Source organism: Prosopis cineraria, unplaced genomic scaffold (genome assembly GCF_029017545.1).
Source record: "Prosopis cineraria cultivar Desert tree isolate PC_DT_omini unplaced genomic scaffold, ASM2901754v1 PC249, whole genome shotgun sequence".
In the NCBI taxonomy this organism is placed as follows: domain Eukaryota; kingdom Viridiplantae; phylum Streptophyta; class Magnoliopsida; order Fabales; family Fabaceae; genus Prosopis; species Prosopis cineraria.
In genome coordinates, this window is record NW_026555576.1 from 17465 (window position 1) to 32609 (window position 15145).

The following is a 15145-nucleotide window of genomic DNA, read 5'->3' on the forward strand; positions in this document are numbered from 1 at the left end:
TTCATTAACATTAACGAGTCATTAAACTCCAATTAATGGCATCAAACTCTTCCAACATCTAAGATACCAAAATTTATTATACCTAGATTTAGATACTCTAATATACTCTCATTAACGGCATTTGTGTTAATAGATTTAGACTTATAACTCATATGGACTGAAAATTATCTTCTACTATCAAACTCTAACCATAAACCTTATAATATGGAAGAAAATAGGAGACTAAAAGGTATGATACTTACTATGAGTGTTTGTAGCTTCCAAAACACTCCCAATGTCATCCAAGAATAAACCTTAGCAGAGCTTAGTGTGCCTCTTCTATTTTCTCCTTCTTTGTTTCTATTTTTAACTCAGTTTCGTGTCTAATAAATTGCAAAAAATGACCACGCGTCGCGGTAAAGTCTTAATGTACCGTGGTGCGTGGCACAGAGAGGTCTTCATTCTGCATTTGAAGTGTTTGTGGCACAACAACACTATATCTCTATTTTCTTCTCTTTTCGATACCTGAGGGGCCCAACTTAATACCAGACCCACCTTTAGGGCTGAAACACAATCAAATATGATTATTAGACCTTTCTGACAACACACCACTATAATTATACTCAATTATCCTAATTAAGTTTAGTTAATTAGGGAATTAAAAATCAAGATGTTACACCACAGCACAAACATAACTCATAAAACACATTTTCAATACTCAAACTATTGCTTACAAAAACATAAGGAGGAGCCTTAAATTTATAAATCATCATATCAACCTACAATAATCACAATCTTACTAACTTCTTACTTGCACTAGTATTTTGGCCCTATAGTATCTTTCTTAATCAGTATATATACACCCTAGAGTCCGAAATACGCAATATAGTTTAACAACCTTCTAATGCAAGTAAGCCTAAAAACATGCATAACCCTAGTTGGCAGCATCATTTAAGTTATACACATAATAATAATAAAAACAAATGAGGCCTGCTAATTATTAAGATCAAAGTCCTAAGCCTCGATCTGTTTCCCTCATTCACGTCTCGATGAGTTAGTTTCTATAATATTTAAAATAATGGTTGAGTACAACTACTTAATAACTAAGATCCATCTAACTTATGCTAATGCATGTTAATTAATTTAAATGCAAGTGTCAAGGATATTGAATTTCAAATCATTTAATATGTTCAAGAGCATAAATTTAAAATTCTCATTTATAATGACACATGCTCATGAAATAATGATTTAGCAATACAATTCTATATAGAAATAGGACTAATCACACGATTTGTTTAACTAGAGTCATAATACGAACAATTATATGCCCTTTTATCACTATATGCATGATCACACATTTTTTATATTCTTCTTATACCTCTGACATGAAACTGCGAGCTATGACATATTGGGATCATCTATACATTGAAATTACCCTAACTAAACATGCATGAGAGGTTACTTGACTAAAGTTTTCTAACTCACTTACGGGTCACGAATTTTCCCATTTCTCCCATTATGAGATGACATTCTCCTTAGACTAGCTTCGTCGTTGAACAAGTGGTAAATTAGTTAGGTTCGAGTTCCTCATTGAACAAGTGGGACAATATGAATAATAAATCCGGACTAACAATCGAGCTTTGATGGAAGCCTTACCATGTAGATTTAGTTTCCTACTTTTCTCCCTAGATAAACCCCTGCCTTTCAAGATCACGCGACATATAATAATGCAACATTTTAAAGTATGCAATTACTTAATGTTCAAGCAAGCATAACATCATTATTGCATTCATCTCACACATGAAAAATACATTAACTCATAAAATTAAATCATTGAACTCCACTTTACTTTTCTCATCAAACTCCTCATCTACACATTCATTGAATCGCTAATAACACATCATAGGACTCCACAACATACTATTTCATTAAACTTTTTATTTTTTAAGTTATTGAACTCCTCATGACAACAATAATTGAATTTCATTTGCGAATCACATCATTTAACTTCAATTGAAAAATACATCATTAAACTTTACAAGATCATCATAGTGGACTTCAAGTGAGTCATGACATACTAATATTTCATTTAATTTCACACATTTCAATCATCAAATATAACTCAATAAACTAATTAACACACAAAAGTATAAGAAAGAATTTCTCTAGTTACCTCAAACCTTTGAGAAATTAAAGATTTACCCTTCAATTTCATACTCCCAAAGCTTTCACGAAGCTTGAATGGTGCCAAATGCGATTACTTTATAATTAGTCACAATATAATTCATCAATATTCCTTTTTGCCTAACTTTTACTATCTAGTTCAACACTTCTTCATCCTTAAGATTCATACCCTTGACATATAAAGGTACTCACAGGGTTTCTTAGCTTCTTCTAACTTTTATTAACTCTATTGAACTCCTAAATAATTATTAATGAAGTCACATTGCTCCAACCACTTCAATAATAATGAATTTTCATCCATTTATAGCCCCTAACCAACTAAAAACATATAGAGTTATAAATGTTAGGTTTACATAACTCAATAAATTTCAATAAATTTATTTGAGTCAATAGATTCGGACCTATAGCCTTTATGAACTAAAAATTATCTTTTTCAACCAAACTCTAACTCCCATCATAAAGAAATATACAAGAGAAAGAGAGGTTCAAGCTTAGGAAACTTACTTCTGGTGTTTAAAAACTTTAAAACACTTCCAATACTTTAATCTTTTAAGCCTTTTCTCTTTATTTTTCTCACTTTTTGATGCTCAAGTAGCTTGACTTTGCTTCGCACTCAATCCTAAGGCTGAAATGACAATCCAAAACACCCATTAGCTCTCTGTAACCATACACCATGTGAATTTACTTCATTAATCCTCATTTATTCAACTAATTAGGGGTTAAATTCTCCAGGATGTTACATTAACCATTGTAAACCTTTAAACTAGTCTTTTCTTTTATACCATAGTTAATCTTTTTATAACCACAGTTAAAGTATTTCATTATAGAATGATAATTAATGTGGGTTAATCTCAAATTACTACAGAGGTTGTGGTTATGTGTTGAGGCAGTGAAGGTGGTATTTCAATAGAAGTTCAAAATAGGGAAAATAGTAATCAAGGACGTTAATATGAAATTTTTATCTATCAAAGATCAATTATTGTCAAAACTTAAATGAATGCTTGTCGATCCAGGTTAGTCTTTTATCAACAAACATCCACTCAAGTTTTACCAATAACTAATTCTAAATTAACAATAGTTCATTCAAGTTTTGACAATATCTCATTCTCGACTAATATAAATTTCATATAAAGGTCCTTGATTGCCATGTTCTCTTTAAAATATCATCAGAATTTGCATTATCAAGGAGGGGAAAGTCCAATAAAGTCCCCGGATGCATCACTGGGTTTCACACAAAGGCCTCCACATCTTCAATAACGCCAACCATACTACCGAGCTCATATGCTACTTCCCTTCTCTCGCGTCCCTTTCCTTCTAAAACAACTTAATCAACTCCTTTCTTCTTGTCGGTATCTCTCTCATAGTACTCTCATAGATCCTGCATTAAACACACTCTTGTAAATTCATATGCAATCTCTTGGATTGTTAAGGGTTACTATCAGGGGTATGTCGTAGGTGATGTCAAACCAAAGGTGGCATCACAAAGGTTCCAAATTGAAAGAGATTTGCAAAGACCAAAGAATTGAAGCTTGACCTTGTAAAGGAAGAGATCCTCTCAAATGAGAGAGAGTAGAGGGCTACTTAAGTCAAAACAAAAATTTGTTAATTGTAAAAAAAGGGGAATAGTCTTAAAATTTAATTTCAAAATTTTATGATCCTGTATGATTATTTATAATTTTCAAAGATCTATATTTGTGATCTCCTTGTTTCTTAATTTGTAAGCTTGTCACAAGTTTTACCATTGAATTTGTTTGATAAAAAACTAAAACACAGCACAATTGATTTTAGATAGGACTGTCGTAGACAAGTACTTTCCTAGATCTGTAATTTTTCCACATCGTATGGCACTCTAAACCTTTTGATCAATAAATCAAGTGTGAGGAAGAAGCTCTTCAACACAACCACCCCTGCATCTTTAGTTCTTGTTGAAGATGTTTTAAATTGAAAATTTTTGAGTGAAAAACCCTTGACCCAAGATAATGAAAAAGAGGACCCTTGAATTTTTGAAATTTCACTGAATGGCTCGTATGGATTTTCGTTTGAATTTGCAACTGAAATGATAAAATTGCCCTCATTTAAATAAACAATATAAATGACTTGTTTATAGTCATAATTTCACTTAATTTCATTTTAAATGTTAATTTCATGATAAGACGACTTGTTTGTTTTCATATTGTATGTTGTTTATTTACTTATAAACAATTATTATTTTACCTACTTCACTTGTTTATGACCTTAGAATAAAATTAAGTGAAAGTAGGATTATAAACAAGTAAAGCAGGAAAATAAACAACATTTATAAGTAAATAAAGAACATATAGCATGAAAATAGACAAGTTGTTTATATTGTTCATTTAAATGAGGAAAATTTTATCATTTTCATCACAAATTCAAACAAAAATTCATAGGGTCTTTCAATAAAATTTCATAAATTTAGGAATCCTCTTTTTCATTTTGTTTAGTCAAGAATCACTCACTAAATTTTTTCTTTCTTTTTTAATACAAGGCGACGAGAAAATCATGCAAAAAGACTAAGGTCTAGTCATATCAGAAGCTATGGGGCTTATACAATTGTAAGGCGAGTTAATTAAGATAAATGTATTAAAATCTTCATAAAGAGTCTTGTGAGCCAAAAGATTAGTGTAGCTGTTTGCTTCCCTGTAGACGTAATCAAAAGTAATAATCTAATCTCTCATGGAGAGATCTCCAATGTTTTTTAACAATCACAGAGAGGAGGTGGGAGTTATAACATTCATTGTTCATGAGCGATAATACTTCTAGGGGATCGGAGTGAACATTAATTTTAATGAGTTTCTCATTCCAATAGAATTTGAGACCTTTTAAAATTACATAGAGCTTGGTTGTAATGGTAAGGTAATAACCAAGGTTCTTGGAGAATCCTTTAATCCATTTACCCTTATCATCTCTAATCATGCCTCCACATGAAGTAGCACGATAAATATTGACAGAGTCATCCACGTTGAGTCTAGCCTAACCAAGTTCAGGAGGACTCTATTTAGCTTCATATTTGATGCTATTATTGTTTAATTAGTTAATCTTGAATTGAAGCTTTAGATCATTCATAATCTATTGCATGGTAGAGAAGGCAATGTCGTTAATCAAAAAATTATCTTCTAAATAAATTTTTTTACATATGACTTTCCATATATTCTAATAAGTTTGGACAAAAAAATTTTTGTCAAGAGATTTTTTTAATTATTTAACTGCCAACTTCATTTTTAACATTTTAAATTATTTAATCTTGTATATTATAAAGAAAAAGGTGTTAAAATTTGTAGGATTCATTGACCTTTTCCAAACTTTTTGGGTTTCAAAATTTTTCTTTTTAAATTTGCTCTCTCCCTCTCTAGTACGATAACTCTTCCGTGGTCGCCAGCTGTCTTTAATTTGACCACGCTACTTGGCATCATTGTCAAGTGGCTTGATTGTAATAACTAGCAAAGCTTAGGGCTTAGAAAACGTCAATCCGCCTAGACTGCCGAGGTAGAGGTTTTTTGAGCCAGCCATCATTGTAAGCGAAGTCTCTCCCAGCTTTTTCCTCACCGCCTCATCATGTCTGAGTACCCAAACAAGCCCCCTGGTTACGGATACGGTTACGGGGCGCCGCCATCAGGCCATCCCTATGGCTCGGCGCCACCCTATTCCGCCAATCCATACGGTGCAGCTCCACCACCACATGGCCAAGGTAACCCTTATGCTCCGGCAGCGGCTCCCTATGCTGCACCCTACGCACCACCTGGTCAGAAACCCCCAAAGGATAATTTCCAAACCCATGGCAGCAGCGGTGGAGGCTACCCGCCGGCGTCGGAGCCTTCGTACCCTAGCCCTTTCGCGACGTTGGTACCGTCGGCGTTCCCTCCTGGCACCGATCCCAGTGTCATTGCCTGCTTCCAAATTGCAGATCAAGACGGCAGTGGATTGATCGACGACAAGGAATTGCAGATGGCGCTTTCTTCCTACAATCAGAGCTTTAGCCTGAGGACTGTCCATCTTCTCATGTATCACTTTACCAACACCAACATCAGGAAGATTGGTACTCTCTATCTCGCATTTTATCTTGCTTTTCCCCAATTGATTAGGGAACTGTGTTTTGTGGAATTCGGACCGGGGATAGTAAATGTTCTGATAAATTAAGCCGGGGGAGAATTTTTCCGGCATGCGGTGCTAAATTTTGCGGCCTCGCCCACCCAGGGGATCGTAAGAATAGAAGATGCCCGGTGGATGCGGCGTGTCTCAATCTGGACACGTGGCGGTGGTGCGAGCCCTTACTTCGGTCAGCCGGCAACTGCATGTGAAATGTTAAAAAATGCCCTTGTTTTGTGCTTTGCGCGTTTTTTTCTTTCAAAAATATAATTTTTGGTCTCGGCACTTTTGCCCGTTTTTTGTTGTTAATTCCTGTATTTTTTTTATTTTAAATTCTTATATTTTTATTTTTTATTGTTTTAACTTCCCACTTTATTCTTTTTCCTTCTTTATTTTTTGTACTTTTGGATAATAGCGCGTTATCTGCTTTCCTAAAGCTGTGTTTTTCCTTCTTTATTTTTTGTGCTTTTGGATAATAGCGCGTTTTCTGCTTTTCTTACCGCCCTGAAAAAATGGTCCAGGGACTGCTCTTGTATAGGGTCACCTTGCATAAATTACGCGGATTTTTCATCAACTAAACATCTTTAGCTTTTATTTCGCTCAAAAGAAAAGCCTCTTTAGCTTTTAAGTTTTATCTAAATAAACACCTCCCCTTTATAATAATATATTTATATTTATATAAAATATAAAATTTATGCTGAGCTGAAATATCAATGGCTTGTAATTTGTAACTGTAAGTCTGTAAGCAGTGTTTTATATAGATATTGATATATTGACTCTCTTTTTTGGTTTTGGCTTTTGTGGGAGCTGTATATATGGGGCCTCCATTTACTATGGGTGGAATAGAATCCACGCGTTGCGTTACGCTGTTACAATTAAAACTACGGGAAAATCACACCCAGGTCTCCACAACAAATGTAACTATCAGCAATAAGTTCTTTTGCAGTTTCTTGGTTCTCATGTGTGAATAAGTTTGCAAGCAAAATAACCTTATTTGCCCTTACTGGACTGGGTCCCCTGAGCCCCCTTTGGCTGGGAGTTAGGTTTCCTTCTTTGTAAAAATAATATACTGTTCTAGATGGTTAAATTAAATTTGATAATTCTTAAAAGTACAAACAGTTCAGATTTTACAGGAGGTGAAGCCAATGGACAGAAGTTGACTCCCTTTGGTCGCCATGTTTGCCCTCACTTGTTTCTCAACCACAGGTCGAACACTTGACACTGAAAGTAAAACCCAGAGAAGGATGGAATGATTCAAACAAGCTGGTCTCACTGTCACGCCATGAATGGAGAAGAAAGGGGGGGGGAGTTTTAAAGAAGGTAAGGGGCGAGAGGTGCAGGAAATATGGGTGGCATTGAAGAAGTGGCATTAAATTTGACAACAACCGATCAAGTAAGGAAGTTGGGAACATTAATTTAAGGAGGGAGGGTACAGGATTCAATTTTAAGGAGGCAGCATTTGTGGATCATGGGGTTGGGAAAGAGGGGTTGTTAGTTCTGTTCAAATTTCAATCTGCATTTATTGCATCAAACGGAAAGTTGAAAGGACTCTTTGGGGTTGGTTGAAATTATTTTTGTTTTATTGTTTTGAAAATTAGTGTGTTTTATAAAACATGTTTCGAGAAAAAAAATTATGAAAATAGGTGATTTTTGTTTTCTCCTTTATTTTTAAAATAATAATCTCAAAATATTTAAAAGATGTTTCTGTTTTTTTTATTCTCTAAAATAATTTTTTTTGTTTTTTCAAAACTTTTTTTAAAAATATGTTACTAAATAGATTTTTTGTTTTGTTTTGTTTGAAAGAATAGAAAATTGGTCTCAAAACAGGTTATCAAATAAGCCCTGCTTTTCTTAGCCTTTTTTTTTTTTTTTAAAGGTTTGGGTTTCTGGTACTGTTTTAGTTATTGTCATGATGCCCATCCTCTTACAAGGTACTTCGTGGGTTCAAATTTTCCTTTACTTCATGCCATTGATGGAGGGAAGGGAAAGAATGGTGCTGGTGGGGAAGACGATCGCGATAAGAATTTAGTCAGCACAAATAGGTCATTTTACTGGTAGTTGCGGTTGTCATGGAGGACCTAGGTGTGATTTTCCCTGAAACTTAAAGAGTTAAGGCATATGGTCGGTTTGGCAGCTCATTGATTTTGTCACTAGATTATCGCTTTTTAGATATTTAATGATGATTGTGATATTTGTTTTGATGCATGTCGAGTTAGATCTGGCTGTGCAGTGAGCTGTAATTAAAAATTAATGTGGAGGATTGTGAGTAAGGGTTCAATTCCTACCATCTCTTTGAAATAATCTATAGGCGGCTGTTCCATACTTCTCACTGGATAAAGCTTATGGAGATGCCAAAATATACTAGGCTTTGTCCCCAACTAGAACAAGTGATGGCTAAAACCCAACCCAAAAGATGGAGTGAGCTGAGTAGCCATATGGCCTCGGTCCTTGTTTTGCATGCGTTTCATCTCCTGACCTAGTCCTTATATTATCCATCTGCTGTTTGGAGCTGCAATTCATTTACATCTTCTGTTTTCTCTGGTCATTTTAATGCAGGACCAAAAGAATTCACTTCTTTATATTACAATCTTCAAAACTGGAGGGTACTTTCGTCTCAGTCAATCTCAATTTGAAATTTTCCATGCCCCTTTTTCTCACATTCCGAATTGTTATTTGTTTCAGTCCGTCTTTGAGAGATTTGACAAGGACAGGAGTGCCAAAATTGATTCGCCTGAGTTGAGAGATGCTCTACTGAGTATGGGGTTTGCTGTGTCACCTGTGGTATTGGATTTGCTCGTCTCCAAGTTTGACAAAACTGGTGGAAAAAGCAAGGCTATCGAATATGACAATTTCATTGAGTATGATTTCGCTACATGTACTTCGTCCCTTTTTTTGTTGAATATATGCATACCATCCTTGAGAAATTTTGTATATACGATCCCCTTAGGACTGATTTTTCCCTTGTTTCCCGTGTTTGCTAATGCAGGTGCTGTCTTACCGTTAAGGTGAGCTCCCTAATCACATTTCATTTTAATCTCACTTTCAAATAAAACGATTTCTTGAAAAATCTCGTTCTTCGTTGTTAATATACTCTTGTTGTTTGGTCAGTTAGTAACATGATTAATTTGATAAAATAAGGAAGTAATCTTATAGTTAATATTTTGTACGTGAGCTTATTCCTATATTGAATGGAATCCAATTCCTTGATTAAAACCAAATGGAACGTCACATAATCTGCCAATTAAATGGTTATCTAAAAAGGTCTTACTTTGAATGATGCGACTTGCAGGGACTAACCGAAAAGTTCAAGGAGAAGGATACCAATTACTCTGGTTCTGCAACATTCAGCTATGAGTCCTTCATGCTGACTGTTCTGCCATTCCTGATTGCTTAGAGAATAACGGTTTGCCTTTGTGATTGCTAGTACCTGGCTTCTTAAATATCATGTACCTTTCCTTGTAAGTAAGCAAGTTCCGAGATAGTGATAGGATCTCATGCTCTATAGCAGTTTGCATGGAGCACTACTTTGTTTTGTAAAAATTACCTTCTCTATCATTTGCTATCGTTATCAAATTGCTATCATTATCATGATAAATCAACCATATGATGCCGATTTTTCAAATTAATGAAAGCTTTCTTCTTTGAAAAAAAAAATTATACGATACAACACTAGATGTACGCTTGATCTGCACAAAATGTGACTGTATCTCCGATTCAACTGAATAACTTGACAATGGTGGGAGGCTGTAAATCATAACAAAATGGTTTATTTGTTGTCCATCCAAGAACGTCACAGAAGAAGTTCACTTCCCTCTCTATCTTTAGCGCACGCGCGCGCGCACATATATTTACGGTCCCTTGGTATATAGCCAAACTGGTCTTCCGTCTAGTTCCTGCGTAGGCCTTGAATTTTTCTCGAAACCCTGTTTCACGCCATAAACTTGTAAATTACAAGAATCAGAAAGCTGCCCAAGTCTCAAGGAAAATTTCAGAATTTTTAGCCGCCTTTGATTTAATCCCGCAGCGCGAATTCTATTAGCTAATGGGAGTTTCCGAAGCAGCTTTTTTTTGTTTTTTTGGGTACTTCCGAAGAAAGTAGAAATTCTTAATCTTCAAGTTTATAAGAGACGACTCTTTTAATAAAGAATAAAAAAAAAAAGGAGCAGAGAAGCTGTCTGATTTGCTTACATCATTAACAGCATCTCTCAATTCTTTGATCTGCTCCCTTGAGGCTGTCCTCACCTGCGATGAACAAACACAGCGTATAAATACAACAGGAGTGTGATTAAAAAGTTAAAAACATGCGTAGTTTAAACAATGGTGTGAAAGCAATGAACCTTTTTCACTATAGTCCAGACGACACCTTCAGTGCAAGGTGGGACTGTAATAGAGCCAAGGTATCTATAATACTTCCTGCTTCCAAACTTAATGTCTCCAGGGTTTAGTATTCCCAAATCTCTTTCTTCCTCGCCAATTGACTTTATGTGGGGAATCAGCTGCCAGAAAAGAAAAAACGAACTGCAAATCAATAACCTAGTCACGATCATACCCAACCTGTTTAAGGAATTACATATACGTAGCTAAATAAGCATCATGTTTTGTTTTTACACGGGTGTGTCAATTTCAGTAGAATGTCGTGTATTATACAGGTTAGCAGTGGATGCATATATTAATTCCTAGGAGTAGATACAGACAAGAAGAAACATGTCAAACCTTCGAAAGCAAAGGATCTGGGCGGCCATATTCATATAAAATTCCAATAACAGCCAACCTTCCATCATCTGATTCATGAACTGCATGGAGCTCCAGGTTAAACCTGCAAATCAAATTTGAGTGGATATAACACATGAAGAGCCCTGATGAGACTGTTTTTTATAATTAACAAACCGACCTTTTTTCCTTCACCGTATGCTCTGAAGGTACATGCCAATGGCACTGCACTAGTTTGTAATAAGTTCCATTTATGTTAATCTGACCTGCATATCCCTTCCAATGGACCTGCCAATACCAACTATAGCAATTAACACATCATCGACACACCATAATTCTTTTGAACAGCCTGATGACTAAACAGATATCTAAAACTCTGCAAGAGTTATTCTCGATGGAGAAATGTGTATTAATTAAGTAGAATGGAGATGAGGCTACCATAATGTCGTGACCCCTGTTCTTGATGGTAGCTGGAGCAGGTTTGTAATCTCTTTTAAGTTTGCCCAAGTTTGGAAAAACCTGGACCCTTTCGTCCAGAAGATCAATAGGAGATTGCAATTTCCCAGTACCACAAAGTTTCCATTCTGGCTTAAGACTTCCCCAGCGTTCTGGCCCTTTCCCAGTTCCCTCTTCGTAAAGGAATGGGTGTTCATCCTCTGTCCAAAGTCCAAACACCAAATGAAATTCCACTCACAGAAATAAAACAAACCAAAAGGAACCGGCTGCACAAGATTTCACGAGGAAGGCATTGTCCAGGTACAATTAAGTATCTGTCTCGTCTTTGTGCATTGATAAACAAACAAGAAAAGATAAATATTGGCAGGGTAAGGAAAATGTGTTAACTACGACATGTGAGCGAATTTTGGTCTGTCTACAAAAGCAAAACAGGAATCGAAGCTTTGTGAGAAAATCGCGCTTGATCTGCATAACTTGAATGCCATTATTTTGAACCTAAATTTCAAATAGACGTCAAAAACAGAAAATGTAGTCTGAAAGAGGGATCATACCAACTTCTTCTTCAGAATGATCGGCCAGTAGGACGGGAGAGGAGCATAGAATGAGAATGAGGACGAATGAGAGAGATTTGGTGAAAGAAAGGGGGGCCATGCTTATTGTTGATTGTGCGACGAACACGGATAGGCAAAATATTGTGAGGATCGTGTCCATATACACACATATATATAGGGATTAGGTACACGAATCTTCCTTCGTAGTGCTTTGGGGCTGCAGGGGAGTGGCCAGTGCCTAAAATCTCTGGCCGCTGCTATTTACTGACATTAAAATTAAAATTAAAATTATAACAATTAGCTGTTTCCTTTTTCGCCAAGAGAATAGTACATTTTTTGTCTTCATTATTTTTAATAATTTTATATTTATAATAAACATAACTTTTTTAATTTCTGTACTTTACTTACATTTTACTTTTAATTTTTATATTTTTTTAATATTATAAATCCTTACATTTTTATTTTTATTATTTTATATTTTTTCAAGTCTCTACACTTTGTTTATAGAAGGTTCAAAAATAATAAAAAATAAAAGTGTAAGAATCTAAAATATTCAAAAAAAATATAAAGATAAAAAATAAAACGCAAGTAAAGTATAGGAATCAAAAGTTATATTTATCTAATATAATATTTTTTAAAATTTTTAAATTTTTTTTACATACTATCATTAATATCATAATTAATTTTTATTGAATGGATTATAGATGATATGGTGCATCAAATTTACTTAAAAATTTCTCCATTTTTTGAATATTATGCTGTTTGTTAATTGGTAATTTTTAAGTAAAAAATGTCTGCCATACAAGTAGCTTCAAGCACAATTGATGGCACGTCATCGTTGATTTTTTTTCCTTTTACTAAAATCTAGGGGGAAAGGAATGTAATTATTTTTAGAAATTTTTAATATATATATCAACTGTCAATCTATTAAGCTACTCGTATTCTATGTTATTTTAAATTATTTTTTATTGCCTTAGGTATTCTTCAATGGCAATTCCTTTCACGAGAATTTCAAACTTTATTTAATCACAGTGTGAGAGACCAGTCATTTAGTTAATTTATTTTAATTGTTTTATTGTTGTGTGGAAAGAGTTTTATATGGTCTGGCTAAAAAAAAAAAAAAGATAGTTTTCTATGGAGCTCGTGTTTTATCCAGAGGTTGTATATATGATTGCATATATAGTTTTTTGTTTGATTACAGAGTTTACAAAAAGAGAAGAAAGTGACGTTGGAGGGGGGAAAATGTCATAGATGTCAAAGATAATAAGCATCCCTGGCAAGGGAAGACAAATAGTTGCTGATAAATTATCATTTACAGAGATTGAATAGTAGAAAATTCGTTACTAAATGCGAATTAATACTCATAAATAACAAATAACTCAAACATCAGTATTAACCTGCCTCCAACTCTTCAACTCAACTAATCAGAAAATAAGATTAAAGATTTACAGTTACTAGTCAAAAGTACACCGAAGAGTCTTAAACCGCGATTAATTCGCAGTTAATTTGGACGCGTGACTGTATGTCAACCAGAAATTATGGAGGCATTGCTCAGAATTAAAGTTATCTAATATAACCACTTTGGGCCAAAATTAGAAGAGGCGTTTGGATTCTTTTTAACCAAAACCTTGGTTTAATTAGGGACACACAATCGATTATAAATGTTTATCCAAGCAGGTACAAAAACAGCCTCGTAATGTATGCTTTTTGACAAAGAAAGGAGACAGTGTTAAGGACAGATAATCGATTATGGATTATTGTGACAAAAACAGGTGTCACGGCATCGACATTAACAGTAAAAAGTAAAAAGAGAACAATTATCCCTTTTCACGTACGTTTTGTGCCTTTCTTCTTAGTGTGACCCAAAATTAGCACGCATTTATGATCTACGTGTCGCAGCAATATGAGTTATTCTTTCCTCTCTGCCAGGGGCCCGAGGCCCAGAGAAGTTATTCTTCCCTTTGTACTGAAATTTAGGAAGCTTGTGCGTGATTAATCTAAGAGAATCCCATAAAAAGCGTGCTTGAATCTTTAATTAGATTACAGTTTTTCTGCTGCATGCAACGCACGCGTTGTGATTACATGTCATGAGAGTCAATAGCCAGTTAATATGGGAATATTCTTTTTTTCTTTTTTAGCCTGAAGTTAATAGGGGAGTTAATTCAATGGCCCGGACTGTGGGAGTTAATGGAGAATGTACGTGCATGTATATAGTTATATTTTGCACTCAAGGATTTTCCTCTATATATGCATGAACTGTTGCATGCATGCGTGTTTTGAGATGAAAGTTTATTCCGACCGTTTGTATTTTTTATATTCTGTCGTCTAGCTATAATTAAGTAGCCAACGTAAGTGGTCCGCCAAATCCAATGACTGTCCGCGCGCGCAATGTTATTTACTGTGACTTGATAAATAATGTATTTCATTATAAGTTTTATTTATGTTCTATACTTTATTAATTTTATCCTATACATTTGATGATTGATGATTTTTTATTATTTTTGTTGAAACACGTGCTTACAAAATTGAAACACTGGTCCGTAATTAGGCTGGGAGGTATTGATGCTAAGAAGTGATCCCCCCCACCCCAAAAAAAAAAAAAAAAACACATATACACATAGAGAGAGCCCCTAAGATGACTCGACCTACCAATTTTTGACAAACAACAATGTAATGAAACGGCAGAGCATAAATTATTCGAAAGCACGTGTCAATACGTAGCAGGTATCGTATGCCAGCTGCGGCAATGATTATACCGAAGAATATTAGACTAATCAGTCAGGCTCTGGATTTTCAACGTTTTCTTTTTCTTCTTTCCTCTTGCTGTATTTCTTTCATTTTTCATGGCAATAGATACATCCTTCTTCTTCCTATTTTCTGAAATAAACTATTTAATACTATTTCCCAGCAAAGGTAATTTAATAATTTTTTAATAGGTATATAATGCACGCATATAAATATATCTTCAATAGAAATTTAATTTTTCCTTAATATTATTTGTATATACTCTTTAATATTTTAACCCCTTAAATAGATATACTTGACAACTGTTCCGTGGTCATTATTTTCAATTTTCAATATTTTTTATTATGATATTAATCAAATATCTATTAACTATAATTATATTTTTACCATCCGCGCCCTTCAATCATTTTTTTTTC

At 34.5% G+C, this 15145-nt stretch overlaps 2 protein-coding genes across 2 annotated transcripts; one reads left to right on the forward strand and one right to left on the reverse strand.

Moving 5' to 3' along the window:
* The first annotated feature begins 5678 nt into the window (after positions 1-5678).
* On the forward strand, positions 5679-9862 carry LOC129296066 (calcium-binding protein CBP-like). Its single transcript, XM_054934665.1, has 5 exons — positions 5679-6217; positions 8824-8870; positions 8950-9125; positions 9254-9272; positions 9557-9862. Exons 1-5 carry the CDS (start codon positions 5737-5739, stop codon positions 9659-9661), a joined length of 828 nt encoding a protein of 275 aa, XP_054790640.1. The 5' UTR covers positions 5679-5736; the 3' UTR covers positions 9662-9862.
* A 49-nt stretch (positions 9863-9911) lies between these two features.
* LOC129296067 (alpha carbonic anhydrase 4-like) lies at positions 9912-12109 on the reverse strand. The gene is made up of 7 exons (XM_054934666.1): positions 11985-12109; positions 11416-11633; positions 11159-11265; positions 10981-11083; positions 10605-10763; positions 10456-10509; positions 9912-10190 (listed from the first exon to the last, which is right to left on the reverse strand). The coding sequence occupies exons 1-7, from the start codon at positions 12082-12084 to the stop codon at positions 10116-10118; spliced, it is 816 nt and encodes a 271-aa protein (XP_054790641.1). The 5' UTR covers positions 12085-12109; the 3' UTR covers positions 9912-10115.
* Between the last annotated feature and the right edge of the window lie 3036 nt (positions 12110-15145).